Source organism: Python bivittatus, unplaced genomic scaffold (genome assembly GCF_059951505.1).
Source record: "Python bivittatus isolate LINGU-HERP-01145 unplaced genomic scaffold, Pbiv_v1 ctg000020_np1212, whole genome shotgun sequence".
NCBI classification, from domain to species: Eukaryota; Metazoa; Chordata; class Lepidosauria; order Squamata; family Pythonidae; genus Python; species Python bivittatus.
The window spans coordinates 25891334-25918053 of NW_028277030.1; the positions used below are offsets into that span (position 1 = coordinate 25891334).

General features: G+C 36.2%; 1 protein-coding gene across 5 annotated transcripts in view; it reads left to right on the forward strand.

Moving 5' to 3' along the window:
* Positions 1-26720, forward strand: part of ROCK2 (Rho associated coiled-coil containing protein kinase 2) — a 99319-nt gene that overhangs the window by 13541 nt on the left and 59058 nt on the right. For 4 of the 5 annotated variants that reach the window (XM_088136055.1, XM_088136043.1, XM_088136048.1 and 1 more), the window contains exons 2-5: positions 21751-21832; positions 22684-22784; positions 24473-24610; positions 25367-25627. In XM_088136055.1, the coding sequence (XP_087992181.1) occupies positions 21751-21832; positions 22684-22784; positions 24473-24610; positions 25367-25627 (582 nt within the window). The remainder of the gene's footprint in view (positions 1-21750; positions 21833-22683; positions 22785-24472; positions 24611-25366; positions 25628-26720) is intronic. The other variant, XM_088136060.1, reaches the window with a different exon arrangement.

Consider the following 26720-nt stretch of genomic DNA (forward strand, 5'->3'; position numbering starts at 1 on the left):
GTTGAAATTCAATTACTTTGTATCACATCAGAAGATAATTATATCGCTGATCCAAGAATACGGTTTGATAATAACCTGTCCTAACTGACCTGTCTTCCTCAATAAAAGAAAGCATAAAACAAAGAAATACTTACTGAGTAATATGGAAACAAAAACTTACCAATAGTTATTCACATGGCAAACCAACTCTCCCCCTTTAAAAAAATTGTGACTGGTGAGAAAGCTTATTTTAATTGGCTTTCTTAGGAATGTGCCATTAGTAACTTAATTAAAAGAATTAATTTGGCATTTATTTTTAAAAGCAATATTTGTGGAAGCACTGTTGGAATCAATTGCTGAAACACTATTTTAACACATAAGTAAACTGAGACTGTTTTAGCATGATGACTTACATAGTTGTAGATTGTTGACATTTGATACTTCTACTGTTTGTATAGTGGGCAAATGAAAATTATTCTGAGACTTCCTTTCTGAAAGGACAGAAGTAGTGACAATTTATACTCCTATCAGCTTCATGTTGGTAGTCTTCTGGGAAATCTGTTGGATCATTATGAACATTAATTCTGAGCTACATTCTCAGCAATATTCAGTCTGTATGAAAATGAATTTAATAGTCCACAAGAGCAATGTGATTAATATTCTAGAATTAGGACAGTTTGCGAGAGTTCATAGGAAATACAAGTAGGAATCACCTTAATTTTGAGGTGTCCTTTCACTCATTAAAATGTCATTCTGTATCCTATGGAAAAGAACAAGAGGTCTTGCTGTAAAATGCTTGATTTATTGCCTTCTGAGATCAGTTTAAGATTAAATACATTTTCCTAATGGAAAAGGAATATAACTGCCACACCACAAAACTCCTCCTCTTTCAAGATACAAGGGAAAGTTGATCTCCCCTTCGAAGTGTTCTATATTTTGGTTTGGCCACTTTGGTTGTGCCAGTTCTTGACTGAACTACCAAACCTAACTATTATTTGAATTTGTCATTTGAATTATTTATTATTCAAAGGATTGGTTAATCGAGGTTTCCGCGTCCTTATACAGGCAAGGGGACCTGCCTGTTTAGTGGCACATTTTGTGTTCAGTGTAATGAGGTAAACCAGCTGATCGTGGACACATCTAGCAATGATTTCCATGGTTTGGGTGTTTTAAAAAGTGGTACTGTGATTGCAGAAATTGTAGCCATCTGTTATCTGTGATTGATTCATATGTTTGACTTTGTACTACCAAATATTTTTTTAAATGTTCAGGAAAACATCTTCTGTGAAATAGCCCTTGAACTTTAATTAATACTCCTTTTAAGTTAAATACTGGGCATTGATTCCTTACCATGACATATTATGCTTATTTCATTCAATTCAGGGTTGGATAAGAAGAATATTGACTTTAAATTTATGTGTAAACTGTTGGACTGCTTCCAGTTGTGATGTGAGGAAGTCTGAGAGACCCAGAAAGCCTTATTTGTTCATTCTGCTTCAGGATGTGACTTTTTTAGTTTTCTCCCTTTGCTTGTTCCTGAGTCTTATGGCAGGAAAACACAAAAATAAACTGCTTGTCTTTCGCTTTCCTCTTGAAAACAGCTCTCCCAGAATTTAAGTAAACCAAATATTGATAGTTGATTACTGAAAGTTTATAGCAGTTCAAACAACGATATCAGTTTGGGGCTTTTTAAAATATGAAATTAATTAACAAGAGTATCAAAGTACTTAAAAACATTTTAAATTTTAGATTTGAACCTTAAAGTGAATTTTCAGTTAGATGTATACGTTCTTGTCTGAAGATCAGATCTCTTTCAAGTCTTTTTTGTTTTTGTTTTTTCCTACTATCTCTCTGCAATTACATAGTGAATGAGATCTTGCATGAACTGGCAGTATGTGGATGTCAATAGTTACAGTCGCCCTGCTGAGTTATTTCTGAAAGTTGCTATGTTCATTGCGCTGGAGAATAATCATTAGGAGGAAAGACGGCTCAAGTGATAACTGGCTCATATTTAGTCAGTAGCTAGATTCATATATTGCATTAAGGTATAGGTTATTCAAGCATAGTTTGTTGACTAAACCAACATTGGTTCAATTCACATGTCATGTTAAATAGGAATCATGGTTTACAAATTACAGTGGCTGAATTTATACAACATGCAAAAAGAAACTATTTTTTTTTAATTGTAGAATATGTATCAAGTTAGTATACTGTTTGCTGTTTTACTAAGAATTAGAAATGTGTGCTTAGGTTAATAGGAGGTGGTACCATTGGCTTCCTGCCTTTGTCTAAATAAAGAAAGAGGTTTTTGCTGTAACCTCTGCCCCCTTTGGGCATGCATGTGAAATCACAATGTGCATGCGAAAGGAGCAAGGCCTAGGATAAGATGCTACTTCCCTTCATTGGAGTGCTGCTGGATGAGCCGATTCAGAGATAAACTGTAAAATATATATTCCATAAATTGTAACTACTGACTGTATTTGTACATCACATGTAACTCTGTATTTTGACTTAATATACTATATAGCCATTCTTAGAAACTATGAATTATGGCTTAATATGTGTAAACTGTACCTTATTGAAATATATGAATCTGGTCACGTTTTTTCCCCATGGCTGGGTTTGTACATCATTTTTTTATTATTAAATTTATTTAGTTAGTTTATGCATGTACAATTAACAAAACAATCTTTAATCTTAAAAAATTATTTAAAAAATAAAAGTGCAAATTAAAAATGCAAACTAAAAAGGAAAAGAAAAAATCTGCCTTATATTTTATACTTATCAATAGTCACTCGTTTACTAATGAATTCACTGCTATAGTATGAACAATACAAGATACCATTATAAGATGCCACAAAATCTCTGCCATAATAACACATATTGCTGCATCCTTTGATTAGTAGAAAATATCGCCTTTTCTAAAACAGATAAATACACATTTCTGACAACCATTTCTTGACATCTGGAATAATATCACTCTTCCAGTTTCTTAATATAATTCTTTTAGCCACCCCCCTCATGCTCAATACAACCATAATGCCTGATAAACAGTCAAATTCCAGATTTTGGCATATAATTCCACATTATATTAACATATTTAACGTTTAAAGGTTTTCCCATAAATCTGCTTATATACATTAATATACTGTCCCAAAAAGATACTAAATGATCACATGATCATATGATATGGGCCAGTTTTTTGCATTTCCAGTATAAAAAATCTGATGTCCATCCTTTCAAATACATTCTTTGGAGACTCTAGTAAACTCTAAATACATCTTCATGTTTGCTATATTAGTACATTTTTGTCCAATCTAGTGGAAAATAAAAAATTGTGAAACAGTGATAATATTAGTATTCTCAAAGTGAAACTGTTTGCATTTAGTTGGGATAAACAGACTAGAAGAATGAAATTAAGATACTTAGGCTGTAGAATTGGAAGAGTACTTTGCACATTCTGTTAATTGATAACAAAAGAAATTCCAGTTTGGTGTAGATATTTGCTGAGTGGATGCCACAGACAGTAAGCCTTTTGAAAAACAAGACAAAGTTTATGTTATCCCTTTTTGATTTGAGTATATCAATGAAAAGCTCTAGTTGGTTACAATAGACTTATCTGCAAACTGTGTAAATTATTCAGCACTTAGAATATTGGGGCAATAGCTTCTGTAAATGTTCTTTAATCATTTAATTTTAACAGATGTAAGGGATTTTATCTCAGCTTGGGAGATGTTTGTTTGTTTATTTATGTATACATTTATATGGCTGCCCAACTCAAATTATGTGACTCTGGGTAGCATACAAAAGATAAAAAACTCATAAATAATAAGTGCAAAATAACAAGTACATAAAAACATACTAAGCAATAAAATGCAAAGAAAACTGAAAATTTCTACAACTCACTCACTTGGGATTCCACTCAACCTGATCCCAAAGCATTAACACTGGTGGGGTAAAATCATGTTACAGCTACCTTTAAAAATCTGGTCCTTCTAACTGTTCTAACAAACCCTGATTTTTATGTTACAGGTTGTACAGATAACTGTTCTAATAGATATCAGTTTTGAAACTCAAATGTCTTATTTTAAAATCTGTGTGCCCCAATCAAATTTTCTACATAACATGGGAATGTGCACAATGGCAGCTTTCTCCAACCATGTGCCTTTCATGTGTGTTGTGGCTACAGTACTAAGAATTCACAGTATTCAAAAGAATACTCTTTTGAGTAATAATTGACAAGAATTGGGGTAGAAGCTCCTAATGGTGCCTATAGGCATGCAAGTGTCAAAGGTCATCTTTCTGGCACCTGCCATACTCTTTATTCCACTTGCACTGACTTAGATATTTGAGATTTTATAATGAAGAAAGATAATTTGGAAGGTGGTATCAAAAGAACCTCAACTCCAGCCCCAAGAAGAGATCTGGGAGCTCATGAAAAGCTGCTGCTGGGGAGCTAGGTGGCCAGTATATCGGCAGCAACCCCAGCTTGTCAGAAGGTGGCAATTCTATGCACAGGTACTTTCATCCAGTCACATGTAGTGCCCCATCCCCACCATGCAAGTCTCATGAACAACCACAATAACCTGTTCGCTCCAGTCTCAGCAATAAAGCTGCAGCAGGCCCTGAAACCCATCCAGGCAGATTTCCAACATGGCTACATGTCCATCACTGCCCAGCCAGGTCTCATGCTGCACATTATTATTCTAGGCCCAGCCCTTTGGAGCTTTCCAAGATTGTGCCACTAAAACTGGGCTGCAAACTACCAGGTCAGAATGGCACTTTTTGTCCAAATAATAAAACATACTCAGTGCATCTTTTTATCTTATCTCTCTCAGCACAAAAAAGGTGGCTCCAGCCTTTGCAGTGACTTTGTTCCAACTACCTTTCCTCTTGGAGCTCTTTAAAAGATGCAACTTATGGCTGCAAAAGATTGCTAGGGCCTGTGATGGTGTCCTGAAAAAGATGGTGTAGTGGTTAAAGCACCAGATTAGAAACCGGGAGATGGTGAGTTCTAGTCCTGCCTAAGTGTGAAGCCCTCTGGGTGCCCTTGGGCTAATCATCTCTCTCAGCCCTAGGAAGGAGGCAAGGGCGAACCACTTCTGGAAATGTTGCCAAGAAAACTTCACGGACTTGTCCAGGCAATCTCCAGGAGTCAACACTGACTCAAAGGTGCTATCTATGTGTGTGTGTGTGTGTGTGTGCGTGCGTGTGTCTGTCTGTCTGTATAATCAAGAAATGTAATCACAACATCATGAGCTATTTTCTTGAGACACTAAAATAAGTGAGGCTTAATTTTGAGAAAAGGTATTAGAATTAGGTACAGTTTTTTGAAGACTTGCTGTGATATAAATAGTTCATCTTTCCAGCCACAAATATTTCTGTTTAAAAAGAAAGGAATAGTTTGCTCTAAAAATGATCAACTTGTGTTAAAAGTATTGGAATGGCAAACTTCCTTTTTGGAATTTAGACTATGAGTTAACTTTGGTATCTAATTCAAAAAATATTTTCCATTACATCTATTATTGAAGCTAAGAACTTCCACCGTGTTTCTCACTATCTTGAATAGGGGGAGGGATGCTGAGGGTGGGGGTAGGAATGTCCATGATTTTATGAGTTTGAAAAATATAGGTTATTTAGTGGCATTTAGCTCTTCGTTTAAGGCAGATTCCATTCCTGAAAGTTTAGATATTTAAAACTTTAGACAGAAGAATACTGTGTCAGGATATTTTTAAATGTTCTATTTGGGATCAGATTACTGATAAAAGCTACATTTTATCCCAAGGATAGAGTATACAGACTTCAGAGCAAGTTCTTTTGGATTGTTCTATTTGATTGAGAAACTTGGAAAATTTGTTAGAGATGAACAGCTAAATGCCTTACTAAGTAAAATCCTAAAGCCCTTTTGATTATCACTATCAAGCAGTATTTAAATTTTTGTTACCTATCAGAACCTTTAAAGCAGGCATTTAATTATCAACAATCACTTGATCACCACCCAAGCAGGTAGAAGATTACTTGGACCTGTTCTATTATGTAGAACAGGGGTCCAGAACCTTTTTGTCTGAGAGAGCCATGAGCGCCACATATTTTAAAATGTAATTCCGTGAGAGCCATACAATATGTTTAAAACTAAATACAAGTAAATTCCTCTGTCCATTCCTGCTGAAAAGTACGATACTCCTCTTTTTTTCTTTTAGGCATCTTCTTCAATAAAAGGGTTTCTGCAATTAGCTAGCTGACTGAGGTGAGGAGGATACCACCCCAGGTAGTGGTCCGTGGGGCAGGGCAGAGGTAATGAAGGCAGGGTAGCCAATTGTGGGTGTAGCTGGTGGGATGGACCCTTACAGGCCGTCAAGGAGGTTAGACCCAAGCCGGGGGCTCGATTTTCGGCCACTGGTGGAAAGTGGCACCGTCCCTGAAATATGTCTCGTACCTCATTGGGGCCACAAACGGGGCCAGCCCAAGATAAGGACTCGCCCAACAGAGCAGGGGCAGCGGAAGCAGGATACAAAGCGGTGCACCCGGATCGCATTCGCGTGGGCCACTGACGGGAGCTAGGCCGAAGCCGGGGCCTCGATTTGCAGCTGCCTGTGGAGGACAATGCAGCTTCAGGCCCGTTCGGCCGCGGATGCTGCGGGGCAAGGTAGGGTGAGTCCCAAGGATGCCGGATGCAGATGTGATGCGGAGGAGGGCGTGGCCTGCGCTCGGCAGATAGACGTGTTCTAAGCCTTACCCCGTTATTTTTTTTATTAAAGATTTGGCAGCGAGCCAGATGCAGCCATCAAAAGAGCCACATCTGTCTCGCGAGCCATAGGTTCCCGACCCCTGATGTAGAAGATGGTATGTTTTCCTTGTAATGTTTTATTTAGGATTATATTTTATTTATGCTTCCTTATAGTGTTCTTCTATATTCTGTCTTGAGTTTTACATATGTACAGATGGGTGAGGTGTATATTCAGATATGAATAAATAAAAGTAATATTATAGTATTTGTTGTGCAAATAAAGCAATAGCTACCGTGTTGCCTCCTCCCACAGAAAGATCTTCAGTTGAGAAATGCTTTCAGAGACTAGTTGCACAAAAGTCAAGTGACCTCTTCTAGACACAAAAAACCCACTTTAAACAAACTGACTATATTTTGAAAGAAAATCCATATATTCAGTGCCATGTCCTGGTGTGGAAACTTGCATGCACTGAACCTGAGATGCAAATCCAGAGACATTTAAACTTTTTTTTATATATATATTTGAGAATTCTGTGTGAGAATCTCTTCTGTGCCTTGCTGTTTGAATTATACCTAAGCAAATAGAGGTTTGGATCTCAGGATTTTCTTATATGAGGTGGCTGGCACTCCTTTTTACACAAAGTCATCTCCATGGCTGCAGGCCACCTGCAGATCAGTAGCAGCTTGCCCCTGAACAGGAGGAGAAGACTCCTGTTAGCATCATGTGCTGTTTGTGGGCTTCCCAGAGACATATTTTTGGTCACTGGAAAATAGGGTGCTGTATAGTGACTTTCTTAAGTTTTGCAGTTTGCTGCTGTTCTGCCACTTCCAAAAACCTCTACTACTGCTGCTTCCAGTATACAATAACTCTGAATGGTTATCGTTTGTGGTATGCTAGGAGGCTGTAGTGAAGAGGAGAGGACAACAAAACTCACTGGATGGGTGTTCTGTTCTTAGGATCCAAGCCATTGGAAATCTCTGGTGAGACACTAACATTAGTAGCATGATCCCAGTTATTCTAGAGTTTTAGCCAGAGACTTGGTGGTTGTATTTTCCCTTCTTAAAAACAGACTGGTATCTATTTGGGGGTATGTGCCCTGGTAGGTCCTCTCCCTACTGTTCTCTAAAGCTTCCTGTACCAGTGGATAGGGGTTTTGTGGTGCTATCTGAGGTAATGGGCCTTTAACAGGACAAGGCAATAGGGTTGGGCCTGTTTAGAACTTGGATGGGAGACCACCAGGAAATCCCACAACTGCACACTGGACTGAGTAGTAGAAAAGACTTGATGATTACATGGGCATATCCATGAAGTCAACAAGAATCAAGCTCAACTCAAAGGAGACATCTCTTTACAGTCTACTCAATAACCCAAGTTGTCTAGATAAAGTATGAACTTATCAAAACTAATGAATCATGGCTTCAATTTATTGATGACCATACATATAATTCTTGTATGCCTTTTCTATTTTTAGTTTTTCTTTTTCTTAATTGTTTTTCTTTTTCTTTTCTTTTTTGTATTTAGTTAATTAAAAAACATTTTTTTTAAAAAGAAAACCAGTGAAACAATAAAAACAATAAAATGCAATTCATAAGTAGCATACAAAAGTTATAAATCATAAAATGTATTATCCTTGTGTAGAAGGAGCATTTATAAAATCAAAGTAATTTATTGCCTTTTGTGTTAGTGAATGATTCTGTTCCGTAGGTGCAAGGGCAGCTGCAGATTTTGTTAGAGCCTTCATGTATAAATCAGGTAGGTAGGTAGATAGGCATCTTATGAGGCCATTAGTTTCCATCTCTCTGTACATAATCTATTCTTCCCTCAGAGGAAAGAAAACTGGATTATTTACTAGGGCTGTGTAGGGCTTCTAATTCAACTCCAGAAGGTGCTTTGGAGAGGGTGGAAGTATAAGCAAAGTACTGAATTGTAGCAACATAAAGTAATTGTGTCTGTCTGTCCTTTGGCAGCTGTACTCTGCAGCCACTATGTAATCCTGGGGAAAGGCACAGAGTGGTGCTACATTCAGCCTCCGGTGTGCTCCAGAGCACATTGTGGAGACTCACAGCAGGTAATGTTCTTGAAATCATAATCTGCAGTCTTACTACATTCCTCACATCTTTAATGCAATCAATTTACATATTTCTAGTGTGCAGAGAATTGAGGGCAAAAGAACTTCCTGTGTGTCTTCTGAAAGCATGAAATTCTCCAAGTCTCCTTTTAAGGGGCATGGCTAGACAGTAGAAAGTTTCCAGTACACAAGCACACAAACAACCCGTATGAGTAAAAACAAGTTGCTTAAAACCAGCAAAGCAACCCCTATGAGAGTAAATAGATACTACAGTTACCTTACACATTTTGATGACTGGAGATGGTGAAGCAGATGTTTTTAAAACAAAATGTTCTGGGTTTTGGATCATGAAAATCAAATTCTTGCATCATGAGTCAGTGATTGATATAGATACGTGCTTTCAAAGAAGTGTGAGTTATATGTTCAGGTTATGAGTCAGTTCAATAATTTATTATTTCTAGAAATCCTATTTAAGGATCCAGGGGAAGGATTTCTAGTAGGGTTATATGATCTAAAATAGTTGATTGCAAATGTACTTTGGATTAAGTATATGCTGCCAAAATAAGATGTGACTTTTTAAGTACTAAGATATGCAACAGAATACTTGTGCTTATATTTTTAGCAAATGATGAGTACGCTAATTTTATATATAGTAGTAAACTCAGCTTTAATTCCACAGGGATAGACGTGTGCCTTCCTGACTGCCAGTCTTTCCCAGTCCAGGATGGTTGAATGTCCATGAAGGTTTTCCGCAGGTTTTAAATGATGTTCTGAATTACAATTCTAAGTAATTCTTTCTCAGTTTGTCACTTTCTTTAAAAGAAAGTGACAGGACAAGGAAGCATTGTAGGAAATAGTTAAATAAGAAATGTTAGCAGGGAAAATGTTATTTTATTTTATTTTCTAAGAACTGCTACTGCCACATCAAATCATAGAGTGATAGTAAATACAGTTGGCAGAATTTCCCTTCTATGTAAGGATACAGGGTGTAGTAGAGTCTAGATCAATGGTAGGGAATCTAAAATTTTTGGCCACCTGTAGCCTCTAGGCCCTTATTGGTCAGATTGTGGTACCACTTATCCCTTTGATAAGCACTTGAATGTATATAACTCTAATTATCAAGGGTATTTATGAATTTAGATGAAATGGGAAAATAAGGATTTTTGAAAGCTTTGAAATAAGTCAGGATCCTGGTTTGTTTCCAATAGTACCTATAGTTTCCTTTGTCACCAGCATTGTGATCAGAATTGACTCATGCAAAGGGAGAGGCAATTCAAAAGGTGGCATCATTTTGTACATTGGAGGCATAGTCTGATGAAGCACAATGAAAAACAACAGAGAAAACTTATACATTGGCATATTTATATCAGAATAGATACAAAGTTTGCTAGTGAGCTAACCATTTGTGTTTGTGTTTATGTGCATGACATGTTCTCTATTTATTGCTTGATAACCATATTTTTGTACTGCAGCTTAAGAACTGAAAACGGAGGGGAACCTTAAGCATTTAAGAGAGTATAATATAGGCTAGATGGGTTCTGCTCACTTCAGTGGCTCGTATCTAGCCAGATCTGAGACACTGGGAAAAAAAAGCATGCAGTCTTGTTAATATCTGAAAGAAACAATCAAATCTGCTCTTCCTTTTCAAATGTTGGATAACTATATAACCAAAGGATATAATGTATAACACTCTCTCTCTATAAACATTGCTTAAAAATTACAGTAATGAAAGGTCAAAAGTTATAAAACAGCATTTCTCCTAAGCTAAAATAAATATCGGGTACAAATCAATGAGCTGAAATTCCGTTCTTTTCTGATGCCCTCCTGCTCTTATGGAAATGGGAATCTGCTTCAATTGATTTTGAAAACCTTGATGCCAGATTTAAACATTAAGTACAACTAATGGTGTTTCCAGAAAAAGAAAGAACATGGATTAATTTCTCGGAAAACATTGTTTTCTGACAGAGCGTTTATGATACAGAGCAGAGATGGACTATGAGTCACGAGCAGCCTTCCCAAGGCCACTTTGGTGTTGCTTCTAGAGGCATCATCATTCCTGCTGAATTTATTTATTACATTTTTCAACCACCCATCTCCCCCCAATGGGGGAACTCTGGGCGATTCACAACAAACATTAGAACATAAAATATATAAACATTCTGGGGGCATCACTGAAAATGTTCCATTGGTGGGCAAGGAGGACCCCTGCCCCCCTTGGCCAGACTTGTCCTGTGCAGCCAACAGTCCAGAAAGGTATTTTGGAGGCAAGCATGAGCAGCCTCTGACAGGTTGCAACTATAAGTAGAAGTAGCCTTCCCACATTGGAGGAGGAAGACTTTTTCATTCTTGCTCCTTGCTGCTTCTTCCATTATGCCCCATCTCGCCATTGCTACCAGGTGCTTACCCCTCCCCCCACTTCCAGCACATACTCTTCCTTCTGCTCACCCACATAACTCCCTAGTCGCACTTTTCCCTTTGTTATTTGTTTACCTCCATTCCTTGGTAGGGTCAGGAAAGAGCAGGGTCTTGCCTGCTTTTAAAGTTCCAGGCTTTGTGGCAGAGTGAAGCAGTTAAATAAACATTTCCCCCTTTCTTCTGAAAGGAAAAGAGAAGCACTCTGATTGCCCCGTGCACAGTCTGCATGAGAAGAGAGGGTGGCTCAGCCCGATGAGAGATAAAGCTCTTTTGGAATTTGAGTTCATTGGCTGCCAGGACATTGTTTGCCTCATAATCTTGATTCCTACTGACTCTTCTGCCAGAATCATTGAAGACTCAGTAGGGTTGCTTGCCGATTCACATTAAATGGAGTTGGATTTGGCACCCTAGATCACGTCTGTAACTTCAGTTGCTGATGTCTTGGTTTTCCATTACAGGAATCCAAGATCTACTAGCAGATTGCTGTTAGCATCTTTTGCAATTCTGTTTTGGAAAAGAGCAAGATAGTATGTTTGTATAGGAAAAGTTGAGGATTACTCTTGCTTGCATATTTCTTAATGTATTTTAAATTTTCTCAGATATATGCTTTGAATAGAAGCTTGGAAAAAAGAACAAGAGATGCTACAGATTGCATGTTTTACAACTTCCAGTGCAATGACAGTCAGAACTGAAGAATCAGACTTTTCTTTTTTTAAAAGAAATCTCTGGTAGATTTTGTTTATATCCCCAAGGAGAGAATTCTGAACCTTGGCTTGGAAATCAAATAATTCTAACTTATTCTAGTCTTGATGAACGTAACCACTTTAGGCATGTTATCTCCCATATTTTACTGAAAAAGAGTGAATACAGATCTGTAGGACTATCCTTACTGAACAAGATGCGGCTTCTTGAGAAATCCAGTAAATGGGGAAAAAATTATCTTTCAAAACCAAAGAAATATAATTTCCATAAACCTACAATTTTTCTTAATCTATTTTGTAAGTGTCAGTAATAGATCTCAAACTTAGGGTAATTAGGGCAATTCTTTTGGAATTATTTCTCTGCTTTTTTCCCTCAGTAAACTGTTTCAAGTATTAAAAGCAGTTAAAGAATCTGTAAATAGTTATTTGCTTCTTGGAACAAATTACTTTAGATAATTAAATCTTTGTGACTACTTCAGCATAGGCAGAAGATAAGTCATCTGCTTCTTGACTGTGAAAAAGAAGACAGCAGATGGACTGTGGGATGTGAGAAATAAAGACGCTTTCAAAATCTGAGTTATTTCACATATATAGTTACATCAAAATTATCATTGGTATTTTTTTTTAAGTTAATAAGTTTGTCTGTTATCCAGTATCTCTCACGCACATAAAAATATTATTCTTTGCTTTTATCACAAGCCTAATTTCAGTGTACATAGGATAGTAAAATGGACCAAAACAAATCCATGCACATGGTGCCTGAATATGTTTGCACATATTTGTTTCCCTATATCACTCTTTGTTTGAAAGCCTGCATGCTTCAGGAATCCCAGTTTTTTACTTAGTGGTAGTGGGAAGGATCTCAGAAGCAAAATGGATACATTTCTTAAAATGTTTTATATCCTATGTAATTGGTTTGTAGAAAGAAAATTATAGATGGAAAATGATTGATTGCTTACTGCTGTGAAGATAACAATGTCCTGATTAGCAATTTGAGGCCCAACGTGGTTTTGAACCAATTTCCATCAGCCCCATCCAGCACAGTTATTGGTAAGAGGTTTATGGAACTCTTTGTTGAACACAGGTTGAGTTATTCCAGTTGCCTACAGGAATAGGAGTATGTTGAAATTCTACTTTTATCTAAATTATGCAACAGGTGCATCGGAAGTGGGATTTTTGCCAACAAATTATGGATTATTTTGAATTAAACATTCTTGCAATATGATTTGAATATTTTCTAATTTATTCATTTCTGAGGTGAGATTGGCCCCATTCTTGTTTACCTTCTGGAAAGCCCTCCAAGCGTGGCTTTTCCATCAACTCTGGGGGTCCCATGGGGAGCTGGCAAGGTGGTTGTGTGATGTCAGGTGATGGTTGTTCTCTTGCTATTTTGGGTTTTTATGTTTTCTGTTTTTCTGTTTTATTTATGTTTGAGTGTTTTATGGGTTTCATTGTTATTATGTGTTGTACGCCACCCAGAGTATAATATAAATTTGTTAAATAAATAAATATTGGACCAACATTTAAATACCATAAATGCATTAATGATTTGTAATGACCATTGTAAGATATCTTCTAATATGAAATAATCTCCAGTTTTAAGCTGTAGCTTCCAACAAGTTCATCCAGGAATTTAATACTTTTGATATATTACAAGTATGGAAGTTGAAACAAATATGCTACGTATTAGGGTGTATGTTTGGGTCGGTGTATATGTCTACCTCAATATAATATAAGGTTAATTAAGTTACATTCAAAATTACAGATGGTCCTGAATGTATTAACACAGCAAGTAAAAGAACCAGCTTAGCTCTGATCATTTTTTACACATGCAGTCGAAACGCTTGACACTCTTTCCATCATATACTGTAGATAGACAGACAGACTTTCAGTTAATTTATTACTAGTTTAACCATCTCCAAAATTTATGTTGAGCCAGGGAGAAGGCTGGGTGCAGGCTTCTCTTCCTAATGTAGCTTTCTAATGACCTGAGGGATTTTTCTGGAAACACTTTTAATATTTAGGGTTGGCCATCTTGGGGCTGTTAAATTGCAGCAAATATTTTTGCACTGTTGTCTAAGCCCAGGAAGATTTCTCTCCCAAGCACAGGGGATTCCAGCAGCATAAATAAACAGAAGAGTGTAGTTCAGACATTGTGGGGACAAAAAAAGACACCTTAGCTGAGAGGTCTAAGGACATTCTTGTACATATAATTGTGCTGACCCTTTGGATGTGTTTTGTTAGATAAAGCTACTTTTAGTTTTGGCGGACTTCAAGCTATTGCAAAAAGAGACGAGAGGAAGTCAATAGTGAAATCACTTTAATAATTTATTTCCTACGTGAAGTGTTTTCTTTCTATCAGGCCTAGACAGAAGACATGTCATTTCTTGGATTAGTTATCTTTAGTATCGATGGCCTGTTGTAGTATATACTCCCTTGACCCCTGATCATTCATCGGGTTCAGAACTGTAGTACAGAAGGAGGCAATAATCCAAAAATCATTGCTTCCTAATCTTAGTGTAACTTTGGAGGTTTTGGCAGTAATTTTAAATACTTTATAACATGCCTACACAACATACAGCTTGCAGGTGGGATGTGGCCTGCCAAACAGCCTTTTGTGGCTCACCAGCGTTTTTTGAAAACTCAACAATCCTTTGCCGCCAAACATCACTGCTGCGAGAATGGATCAGCTGCTACTGCCTAGTTTTTCACAGCTATTTCTCCCCAAAAGACACACTGCTGAGCACTTCCAGCACTTCCCAAAAGTGCCATCTCCATCACCATTGCCAGCTGATCAGCATGCCAACTTTTCCTTTGTGGTCTGCAATTATTTTTAATATACAATATGAGTTGTACAGGCCTGTATTATAATGTGGGACTAAATGTCATGTAAACATGTGAAAAAGTTATATATAACTATGGTTAGGAGTACATACTGGCAATCTTATGTAACAATTATATAAATATAGATTGATCAAATATTTTTCAGGAGGGATTTAGGATTAAATTTAATTTGTTAGTCATATATTCTCCATTGATAATAGAATGTGGGGGGGAAAGTAGCAAATTGGGTTTAATTTTTATTAAGATATGTACATGAAGTTACAGGTAGTCCTTGTTTAGTGACTGCCTCATTTAGCAATGTTTTGCAGTTATGACAGTGATGAAAAAGTAACTTTACAACCATTGCTTAAAAGGTCCATCATTTTTCATAACAGTATTGTTTGAAACAAAAACATCATTCTAGGTAATACATTCATTTTTACCACAGAAATTTTTCCAAACAATGATAGTTGTAGCTCTCCCCATCTTAATAACACTTCATATTAGTCATAATAATACCAGACATTTTACTTTTTTTCTCAATCAGAAAACCAGTTTTTGCAATTAATTCTTTTTGATCTTCCATCCTCATATTTTTGTTAATATCTTCATTTTCTCCTTATTACTTTTAAAACCAGCTAATGCTTTTACTTTTATAAAATGATGTATCATTGATATATGATACCAGAAAAATTATCAAGGATGTATAAAGGTACTTCAAACCAATGTTGGAAATGTGAAAAACATGAAGGGACATTTTACCATGCATGGTAGACTTGTGATTAAACCAGAAAAATTTGGGTATACATAGATACAATGATACAAAGAATTTTAAATATTAATATTGAGAAAAAGGCAGAACTTTTTTTATTGGGACTTATGGATAGCTAATTAGAAAAGATTCATTGAAGACTGATTTTACATGTGGTAATTGCAGCAAGATTATTATATGCACAATGGTGGAGGGATACTGAAATTTCCACAGTGGAAGAATGGATTGTAAAGATGTCAGAAATGGCAGACTGACCTGTCTGGTCAGGGACAAAACAATAAATATTTTTTAAAAGACTAGAAACCTTTTATAGACTTTTTGCTGAAATTAGAAAAAAGTGATTTGATGATTGAAAAAGTATCAAATAAGAGGCTGAAGAAATTTATGTAATACCAAAGATATATGGGCTATATGAGTTTTTTATACCTATTGAAGGTCAGAAGTTGCTCGTTTTTTTCCTTCCTTCCTTCCTTCCTTCCTTCCTTCCCTCCCTCCCTCCCTCCTTCCTTCCTTTTCATTCTTTCATTTCTTGTTTTTGCACTTCCTTTTCCCCCTTTTTTTTCTTTAGGTTTTACTTAGGGAAAAATTATTAATTAAATATTGTGTGTGTGTGTGTGTGTGTAAAGTAACTTTACACCCAATCTTCGCATTTACAACCTTTGCAGGTCTGTAAAGCAAAGGAAAGCTGAAGTAAGATCATAAGCACAGTTGTGATTTCATTTAACGACCACTTCATTTAACGGCTGAGTTACCAGTGCCAATTGTCGCTAAATGAGGACTATGTGTAGTATGCATTTGAATAGGATTTAAGCAAGAGGTATGTTGAAGGAATGGGCATTTCTTTCTCTTAAAGGTGCTATACAATAGTACCAGAGTATGATTGTGTGATCCAATGAAAGAAAGGAAATAAAACCTGGAAATCAAAGGGAAAAATAAACATAATTATTAGGGCTGTGCAAAGTGCTTGCAGGGTCACTTTGCAAAGTATGTTGGTGAGAATGCAGTGTCATTGTTTGAGCCAGCTACATCTGTCAGGTGGCTAGGCATGGTTGCTTCAAGAGTTCTCCTGGGTCATTTCTGTATGCATGTTCCTATATGGCTGCTTCATTTTGTCCTGGCAGAAAGTGTTACCTGCACATCCACAGACATGTGCAAGCAACCTGGGAAAGCCTTTGAGGCGGCAGCCACACTGCCTCTGGAAAAGAATGTGTCTGCTTCACGGAGGAGCAATAGACAGTTTCAATCAGTTTGTATAAAGGCACTTTGCAGAGTGCCTTTTGAACAGTATGAACCACCCAGAACCTTTCACAATTGATATGCAAAGAAGTGGGCTCTAATCCTGACCGCAGTTATAAAATGTCATAGTATTATGAGGTAAAACTCCAAATGTAATGGCTTCCTATTTCTTGTTAATGATGAAGGTTTCTAAGTACCATTTTGAATGTGCTGAACGTTTCATAATTCATTCCTTTATATATTTAAAAGGCTTTTAAACATTTAACTCCCCCCCTAAAAAAAAATCCGAAAATGAAAAACAAAACCCCAAACCCCATCCCACACCAAAAACAAAAAACTGCCAAATGATAGATCAGAGTTGGAAAAAAGAAACAATGTTGTCTTTGTCAAGGTATAATGAATGTTATTCCATAGGGTGAGCTTCCTACTGAAAAGCCGTAGTTGTTGCTGCCCGTCAAGCCTCAGACATCTGAGGAATTTGGAACAGGGCCTTAAATTATGAATAGATCATATGATGATAAATACAGGGAAGAAGATGATCTGTAAGATACTTCAGTCCCGGATCTCCGTCCGTTTATAACTTTGAAGACACCATGCATTGTGCTCTGGAAGCAAAACTGGCAATCAGATCAATCAAATAAGTGCACGTATTTTTTTTCCTGATTACCTTGCTTCATCATTGTTCTGACAACAACACGTTGCTCTATTTACAGTGGGATAGATTTGATTTTCTTACCCTGAAAAAATTAATTATTTAAATCTAATTTTTACTTAATTGTTTAAATCACAATTTATGCACTAGTCAAGAAACTTCTGTAATAATAATTTCTAATAGTGCATTCTTGTTGTTTGTTATAACTACGTATTCTGTATTACTGAAAGAGAAATTTCATTTTTGAAAGGTAAATAACATATAAAGCAATTTATTAGATATCATTTCAGGTTAATTTAATAAAAAGTGGAATGATGATCTTAGTACTAAGCAAACAGATGCTCACTTATGAAATCAGTCCAGTTTAATTAGTTGGTATGGATGGTTGGAAAATATTTTTTCCCATGATGTGTTAGAAGAACAACCACTGCTATTTTTAAATGGTATTAATATTGTTTGTTATGGTAGCTTTCTTCATTAAAAAGTAGTTATTTTTACAAAAACAAGTGCCTGCATTTTCAGTTTTAAAAAATTTTAAATTAAAGATAGGCAATTTCAGTCAAGACAGCACAAAGAAATTAAAACATTGGCTGGCTAGTCAGCTCAATCATCATCATTTTTTTCATAGCTGAAAAGCAAAGAGAAGCTTTCCTCCTTTTTCAATTCCCAAATCCTTAATTTTGAATGAATTCAGTTATTGCAAATAAGAAATACTTTTCCTATACCAGCAGAAGAAGGTATTGCTGTTAAAGGTTGGGGATGATTTCTGCTGTAATTCTCTTTAAAGGTCATCAGAATTATTTCTTGAGTGATTTTTCACCCATGGCTCTGAAATTTGAAGAATATTTCCAAAAACTGCAACTGATAGAAAACACAACAGCCTGATTACTGGCAGGCATGACCTGCCAAGAGCATGTTATATCTGCCTTTCAGGCCCTACGTTAGTTGCCACTTGGTTTCTGGATACAATTCACAGTGCTGGTTTTCACTTACAAAGGCATTATATGGCTTGACAGTTGGGTACTTGCAGGACCTGCTTCTCCTACCTGAATCAGCCTGTTCATTATGTTCATCCCGGAGGGTTGATTGTTGTACACCACTTCCACAAACTGAGAGGAACTAAAGCCAGAAAGTGCTGCTTTTCTGTTGTAGCCCTAGTCCTGTGGAATCGTTTCCCCTTAGAATTAAAGCTTAACTGGTTAAATTTGCTCCATTTGTTTGAATGCCATTGTCCTACACTTTTATTGCGACTTGCATATTACTTATATATAGTGGATACTTTATTGTTGATTGTTGCTGTAAACTGCCTTGGGTCTGTGACTGGGAAGGTGGTATATCAGTGGAATAAAAAGATAGTTAAAAAATAATAGTTGACGTTATTTGAAGAGTGATTGTTGATAGGCCCATTCAGAGCTAACTCCGTTCTTCAGCAGTTAAGGATTGACCGTGACACTGACCATTTAATTTAGAATGTTGGCAAGAAAATAAGCTGGAGACAGTGTTTGCTGCATTTGTTTTGTAGTGTCTGCAGTATAATTTCTGTCATTGCCTTATTTGTCTTTGGTTGAGATCAGTTCCTCCCAAATTGCAACAGCATCAGAACTAAAATAGTTATTTTTCTGTAATTTGTTTAGGCCACTGAAAGAGACTTTAGGATAGTTATCAGATGTTCAGGGTTGCTCTTTACCCCATACTGGTAACCTTCTTTGTAACGGTTCCAACTATTTCTTCATGATTTTGTTTGCAGATTACCAACAGAATAGACTGGTTCTTGTTATGGCACTTCAAATAGTCCGTAGATGTATTATGTTAAACATCTTGTAAGATAATTAATTTGCTTTCTTTACAACAACCGCTCCCAAATGTTTATTACAAAATAAATGGAAGATGCATTAAATGAGCATTTCAACTGTATGCTGTTAAAATGCGGACTTCCTTGCTTTTTTCTAATGATGTTAACCAATCTTAGAGACTCACAAAATGGACAATATGGATAAAAAAGTAACACAAAGGAGTAACTTAGAATGATGCATATATTTTGGAAATAGACATGATTTTAAATATTGTGTTCCTATAATTGTTTGTTTAGAGCCTGAGAGATTCATACCCTAACCAGCTGGGCACTCTTTTGTTATCCGCTAAGGGAATAGTCTTCTCACTAGTTTTCACAGGAGCTTTGAGTAAGGGGCTGGGAAAGTCCGTCTTTCGAACCTGGGAAATAAATTGGATTCTTTCTTTTTTTTTAAGAACTTTATTAAATTTCAGTAAAGAGTAAAATATAGAAAAATCAAGGAAAAAAAAGATTGCAAAAGGAAGAAAATACAGAAGAGAAAAAGTAACTTCCAACTTTATTTGGTACAGGTATAGATATAAAATACATCCACCTCTTACTCTAATATGGAAATAAATTGAATTCTAAAGGAAAATCCAGTTGCTGAGATTTTTGTCACCTTATCCTATTCTCCTTCAATACATTTTATTAGCAAAACTCTGGAAGTATCTTGCTCTCCGTGGAGGTGGGGTGGCTAAGAACTTGAGATTTTCTTTTATGTTATGGCTCATTTGTGAGAAAGAAATACAAGTATTAGACGAATGCACAGTCCAGAGTATTCCAGGGAAGAGGTTTATAAGGTTCCCAAGTATTCATTAAATGTCATGAATGAAAATTTATACTATAATTAATTGATAGTATTTAAGATGCCACAAAAATCTTTTTGTTTGTTTTTTGCTGTGAAAGACTAACATGGCTACCCTTCTGAAACCTGTTTCTGGAAAGTCAGAAAATTCACAAACCTCTGCACAGAGCTTAGCTTTATTGACTTGAGCGATACTTAATTCCATGCTTTTGTGTTACATCAGAATAGTCAATGTATTTACATGAGATTAGAATATTTATTGTGGTTCATGATGAAGATGACCAATGTCATAACTAAAAATACTTTTATAGATTTGTATTGCTTTCACTAATCGTTTTTCTGTAACTTTATATTAGGCAAATCTGCTAGATACTTGGAGGAAAAAACTGTGGACATTGTAGTGGAAAGCATGATTTCACATTTCATATTTGAAGAACTATGATCAACTTCTTGTTGCCTGAGTAGAGAAATAGCACATTGTGGAGGTGCCTAGTAATAGTGATACTGTAGAAAAGGATTTGGAACTTTATTGTCCTTTTGTGAAGGGGAATCTAGAACGTAATGAAGAAAGTTGGTCTCCTATGACACGAGTCTGTGACAGATATTTGGGTGCCCGCTCAGTTAGAATGATCCAGACATCGCGGAGTGCCACAAGGGCTCTAGCCTGAGCCCTGTGGTTTTCCTATTTTTATCAGTGATGCAAATGATGGAGTTGTGGGGATGCTTATAAAGTTTGCAGATGAATAAACCTTGAAAGGTGGTTGATAGTTTAGGTGAAAGTGAGAAGATTCAAAAAGATCTAGACAAGCTTGAGCAGTGTGTCTGAAATAAATAGGATGGAATGTAAGGTTTTCATAACCTGAAATAATCTCATTAACTGGAAATGAGTTGTATTGAAAACACAGCAACAAATTTGCTTATTTATTTATTTATTTATTCATTCATTCATTCATTCATTCATTCATTCAATTTGTATGGCCGCCCATCTCAACAAGTGTCTCTGGCTGGTGAAAAAAATTAAAAATAAAGTAAAAGCAATACAATAATACAAAGATTAAAATACATAGCACCCAAGAATATATCATACACTGTATTCACTAATATATCCAAGAAACGGGTCATGCACACACTTGCGGGCCCAGGCTCGGATACAGAGCCAAGCCTTAAAGGACTTACAAAATCCCAACAGGGTCAGGGCCATCCTGATCTCCAGAGGGAGCGTGTTTCCTAATTACGAGCCTGTATTTACCTTAGAGTAACTCCCATTGAATGTTAAGGGAATTGCTTCTGAGTAGATATGACAGTATAACAGATGGTAACAAAATGACATCCATCAGCAGATTTGATTCCCATTTCCCATTCAACGCCCTTCAAAATCTGTACCAGAGAGCCAGGTAATACATCAGAGCAATATTGAAAAGGTGCAACAGTGGGGATGATAAGAAAGAAAAGTCCTGTTGTCCAAGCAGAAGTTTACTAACCTTGTTTTCAGATGGCTTCAAGTATATATAATATGAAATATAGTATGTGAAATATAGAATATCATACAATACAGTTATGCAAAGTATAAGAAGAAATTCCATTCTGAAAGATCTGTTCATAAAATGGTGTGTAAACATCATATGCAAATAGGTAGCTTGTATGTTTGGCATCACATGATGCTATATATATTCAAGTATTCATGGTGAGGGGAAAGATGATGTTTCTAAAATAATCTTTCTTTTTTTTTTTTTTTCCTAGGATGGTTTAAATTCCTTAGTTCTTGATCTGGATTATCCAGCACTGAGGAAGAACAAAAACATAGATAATTTCCTTAACAGATGTAAGTTTTTCTTATGCATAATGTCCCTATGTAGATGCAGAATATTATCTTGTAAGATATATTATATATTACACATTTTTGTTTGACTTATCCACATAAGCCTGCCCCTAATTTCTAAAAGTTATGCAGTCACCATATTATGATAATTGACTCTATCAGTAGTAATGTAATATTTTCATCATATTCCAGTACCCCTTGTCTGTCTGTCTATCTTGGTTCTAAACAAAATAGGAGAACCAGTTCGGTGTAGTGATTGAAGGCATCATGCTAGACACCGGGAGACTATGAATTTTAGTCCTGCCTTAGGCACAAAACCAGCTGGGTGACTTTGGGCCAGTTACACTCTCTCAGCCCTGGAAAGCAGGCAAGGGCAAACCACTTCTGAAGGAAAATCTTGCCAAGCAAACTCTGGACTTGTCCAGGCAGTTGCCAGGTGTCAGGACTAGCCTGGAGGGGGGAAAACCCCAAAATACTATGATTTGACTTTGGGGGTCAGTGATAAAAAAGTTGAAATACGATTTTTTAAAATATCTTAAAATTTCTTATAACTTTCATTGTTAAAATGTTTCTGCTTTTGGTGGGTAAAATTAACAATGCTGTTTTAATGAATATGGTTTTGTTTTGCTATTTATGTATATTTATGATTTCAGGGCCTGCTTTTCTTATTTTACAAAGGTAGTTCTTTGCACTGCAAAAGGGTCTGTTTCCTGTTTGCATTCTGCTGAGAAGACATCTTGACATTGCAGTTTAAATGGACTGTGCCATTTGTAATCACCAGTCTTAAATTTCTGTATAGTTGGTGGCTTAATATTATTTTAATAACACAAATATTTTTCTTTAAACTTGTTCAGATGAGAAAATTGTAGAAAGAATTCGTGGTCTTCAAATGAAAGTGGAAGATTATGATGTTGTTAAAATAATTGGAAGAGGTGCATTTGGTGAAGTACAGCTGGTAAGAACTTAGAATCAACATAAGGCTATTGGGTTTCCATTATTTTATTTATTTATCTATTTTTTGGAATAATGTTTTTCTTTATGGTCACACTGCTTCATATTAACCTGCCACAAGATCCTCGGCATCATGGGTAGTCTCAAAATAGTGTAAATAAAATGAATGAATGAATAAAGTAAATTAAAACATAAGCAACTATGGCAAATTTCCAGCAAATAAATAGTGGAGCAAAACCTCATTTAATTTATATTGATAAGGTATGAGCTAATTATGAATTACCAAGGGGTTACTAGAAAGCTTAGTGAAGATTATGGAAAAGCAAATGGCCACTTAAAAAAACAGCACATTTCTTGATAATTAGGGAGACAGATAAAAGAAAGTATGACTTCATGCAGTGCATAATTAACATAGAATCCATTACAAGATTTAAGGATGGCCAACAACCTTGCTAGATTGGATAAATTGTGGGGTGATTAGGCAATTAATGGCATCGTGCCATGATGATTGCATATTACCTCCGGTAATGGAAGCATTGATTGTTGATTCCAGTTATGGGGAGTTAGAATATTAGTGTGTCTGTGTGTTCCTGTTTTGCTTTTGGGTTAGTGTTGGCATTTTGTTGGCCATTATGGAAATAAACTGTTGGACAAGAGAGGTCTGTGGTCCAATTCAGCATGGCTGTTTTTATATTTTTATGTAAGGGATTAGTAAGTCAGAGTGGTATTATTAGACATAACAAGTTTTTGAGACATTAATATTACACAGTATATTGCCAGAATTCTTCAGAATGAGGCATATGCGAATGTGTGCTGTTCTGATTGTTTCTGCTTCTTACTCTGGTTTCCCTTGAGAGGAATTCCTCCTTCATACAGAAGAATGGAGCTGTCCAGTCTTTTAGCTTCCCTACTAGTAGGAGGAGGTAACAGGAGACATTAGAGCAACATACATGAGCACATTCCTCAGTCACTGGTAATGATTTTTGATCCATCAGTACGCTAATGAATTGACCACTTCATCACATGGCTGAAAGATGCATATGTATTGAAACTATTTGGGGCTTTAATTTAATGGGTCCATCAAAAAGGGCCAAATTCTGACTATTAAGCATGCAGAAGAGCTCTCTGTTCTAAAGATGGTGCCAACACATACAGTTCTTGTTATTTGGGGATTATAAATTTTATATACATGGTAGTATAGACTGGTGTGAAACATTTAAATGCTATAATAAATGGCTTGAAGAATGGGATTTCTCTAGAAACTCTGTCTGTTTCTCATCTTTTCTCCTTCCCATGGGGGCATAGGGTGGAATGGACACAGAAACAGGTTAAATGGATGCTAGATCTGCCCTCAACTTCTCAGTGATGGCATCAATCCTGATTGTCCACCATGGACTTTTATTTTACTCTGTAATAACTGGTTTAAAAAAGGTGGGGAGAGGGTGGCTGATCATCCTGTGAAACAGTACAAGTGAATTCCCTTTGGCTGTTGACCAAATCATAATTTCTTTCAGAAAGTTCTACCCTTCAGATTTCTACTTCCTTAATCCTATTTCTTGAAGGCTGTTGATTTTCAGCATTCAGATAAACTTAGAGAACTATACTTTGTTATTTATTAATGATTCACTATATCCAAGTTTCTATATTATTCTTTAAATCCTGCTATAAAATAACCTATTATTTTTTTAACAGGTTCGCCATAAAATAACACAGAAAGCTTATGCCATGAAGCTTCTAAGTAAATTTGAAATGCTCAAAAGGTCAGATTCGGCTTTTTTCTGGGAAGAGAGAGATATAATGGCCTTTGCCAACAGTCCATGGGTAGTTCAGGTATGGATATTTCTTGTGTACAGAGTTCAGTGGTAATTTAAGGGAAATGTAAATAAACAGGGAACCTATAAATAGATGAAATAGTCATCCTTATGTGATGATACTTCATGAGTTTAGAATTTGATATAAATATGTAGTAAGTTGCTCATACATTTAATTTATTGATTTTAAATATATACATTTCTCTGTACTGCTAGTTCTTTGAAAAACAATCCTTCCATTAGTTTACCCAAGCTCTGGAATTCAGGAATCTCCTACCCATTCAAAAATCATATCAAGATGAGTTATGGTAGCCCATGCAGTAAACTAACATTTTTACTTAAGAAAGAGGAAAATAAGGCTTGGAACAAGGGAAAATTTAACATTTCCGCTGGTAGGAAGAAACTTGTATTGAAACATAAAGCTCAAAGCTATAATTATGACATGGGTTCTTATCTAATATGCTTCTGAATGGCTGTCACTTTCCATCCTGTCCGGTGATTGATGTAGTTACTGCTTCATAGAAAGGGAAGAAATTTGTTGATAATACTATACTTTATTTTCTGCTGAAATGTTTAGTGACACATAACACATTTATTTCATTGGTGGGTAAACTGAATTATTCTGGAACTCATAAAACCTTTTAACAATGGTCATACCTTACCAAAATTATTCTTTAAAGGTTTAAGAGGAAAAAGCTTCAAATCCACTGTGATTCTTTTGCTGAATATTTAACAGTTTGGCAGTCTTCAGAACTGTTCTTCCTTTTGGAAACAGCTTTTTAGTGCCTTTCAAGATGACCGATACCTATACATGGTAATGGAATACATGCCAGGTGGTGATCTTGTCAACCTCATGAGCAATTATGATGTGCCTGAGAAGTGGGCCAAATTTTTCACAGCTGAAGTGGTCCTTGCTCTCGATGCAATTCATTCCATGGGCTTGATACACAGAGATGTGAAACCTGATAATATGCTTTTGGATAAATATGGACATCTGAAGCTTGCAGATTTTGGTACTTGTATGAAAATGGATGACGTAAGTATCTGGGTCATCGTGTATGTTTCTAAAAAAGTGTATACAGTCCAAAGAATCCCATTGTTATTGGGCAGCATATGAATATTAGTAATGAGATTTTAATTATGCCATAGTTAATACTGAATATAATGTAGTGGCTGAGATACTTGGCTATGAAGATTTGTGATTTAGTCCTTATTACTGTTGTAAATTAACTTGGGTTCCTCAACCAAGCTACTGTCTCTCAGCTGTAGCCTTCTGTCTGTAGTCTGTAACATTAAACTTCCCTATGGGATTGTTGTAAGGGCTGTTGAAATTGCATTTGTCTGTTGCTTGAGTGTGCCTCTAACACATTAAGTATTTTTGATAGGACAAAGCGAGGTATTGGTTTAAGATACTTGCTCAGCATTCCATCTGTTTGTTTGTAACATTGAGACTAAACTGCATGTTTGGAATATCATTCTGTACTGCAAATTGATTCGGTCTCACACCTGCTTTCAAAAGAAGTAGGAAAATGTAAAATGTATTATAATGCAATCATCTGCTTTGAAAACTAAAAGAGAGCTAAAGTTGATGTGCAGATGTATAAAGTTGATGAGTTAGGTCATAATTCTGTGGTTCAAGTTTTTAAAACAGGTGTAACCCAAATCTATTTAAGGAAGGCGGATAACATGTCCCTGCGCTGTAATGTACCATGCTGCAAAGTACTAACTTTGTCTTTGTTGTGCTATCAGTACTGGTTGTAAGGAAAGGCTTATCAAATGCTCTACTTTTTCTGTTATTAGTTTTCAACATGCCCTAAAGAATAACGACATTCAAAACAGGCAGTGTTTCTGTGATGATCCAGTGATTGCACATAGCAGTATTTCTCACTTAGGTTTCTTTCAGAGTTGTTTGATCTGTAGCTGTTTTTCAGATTTTCCTGATTTTCAGAAGGAACCTTTTAAATGTAAGGAGTGTCTATAGTGAGGCAGAAGGAGAGGGTAGGGGAGGAGACTTGAAAATGCTATGTGTGGCCCTTGAAACCATGGTTTATGTTCCTTACCAAACAAGTTTCTGTTTAGGATTGCCAACAGATTGAAATATGTTGAAATGACTAAAAAAACCTATTTAC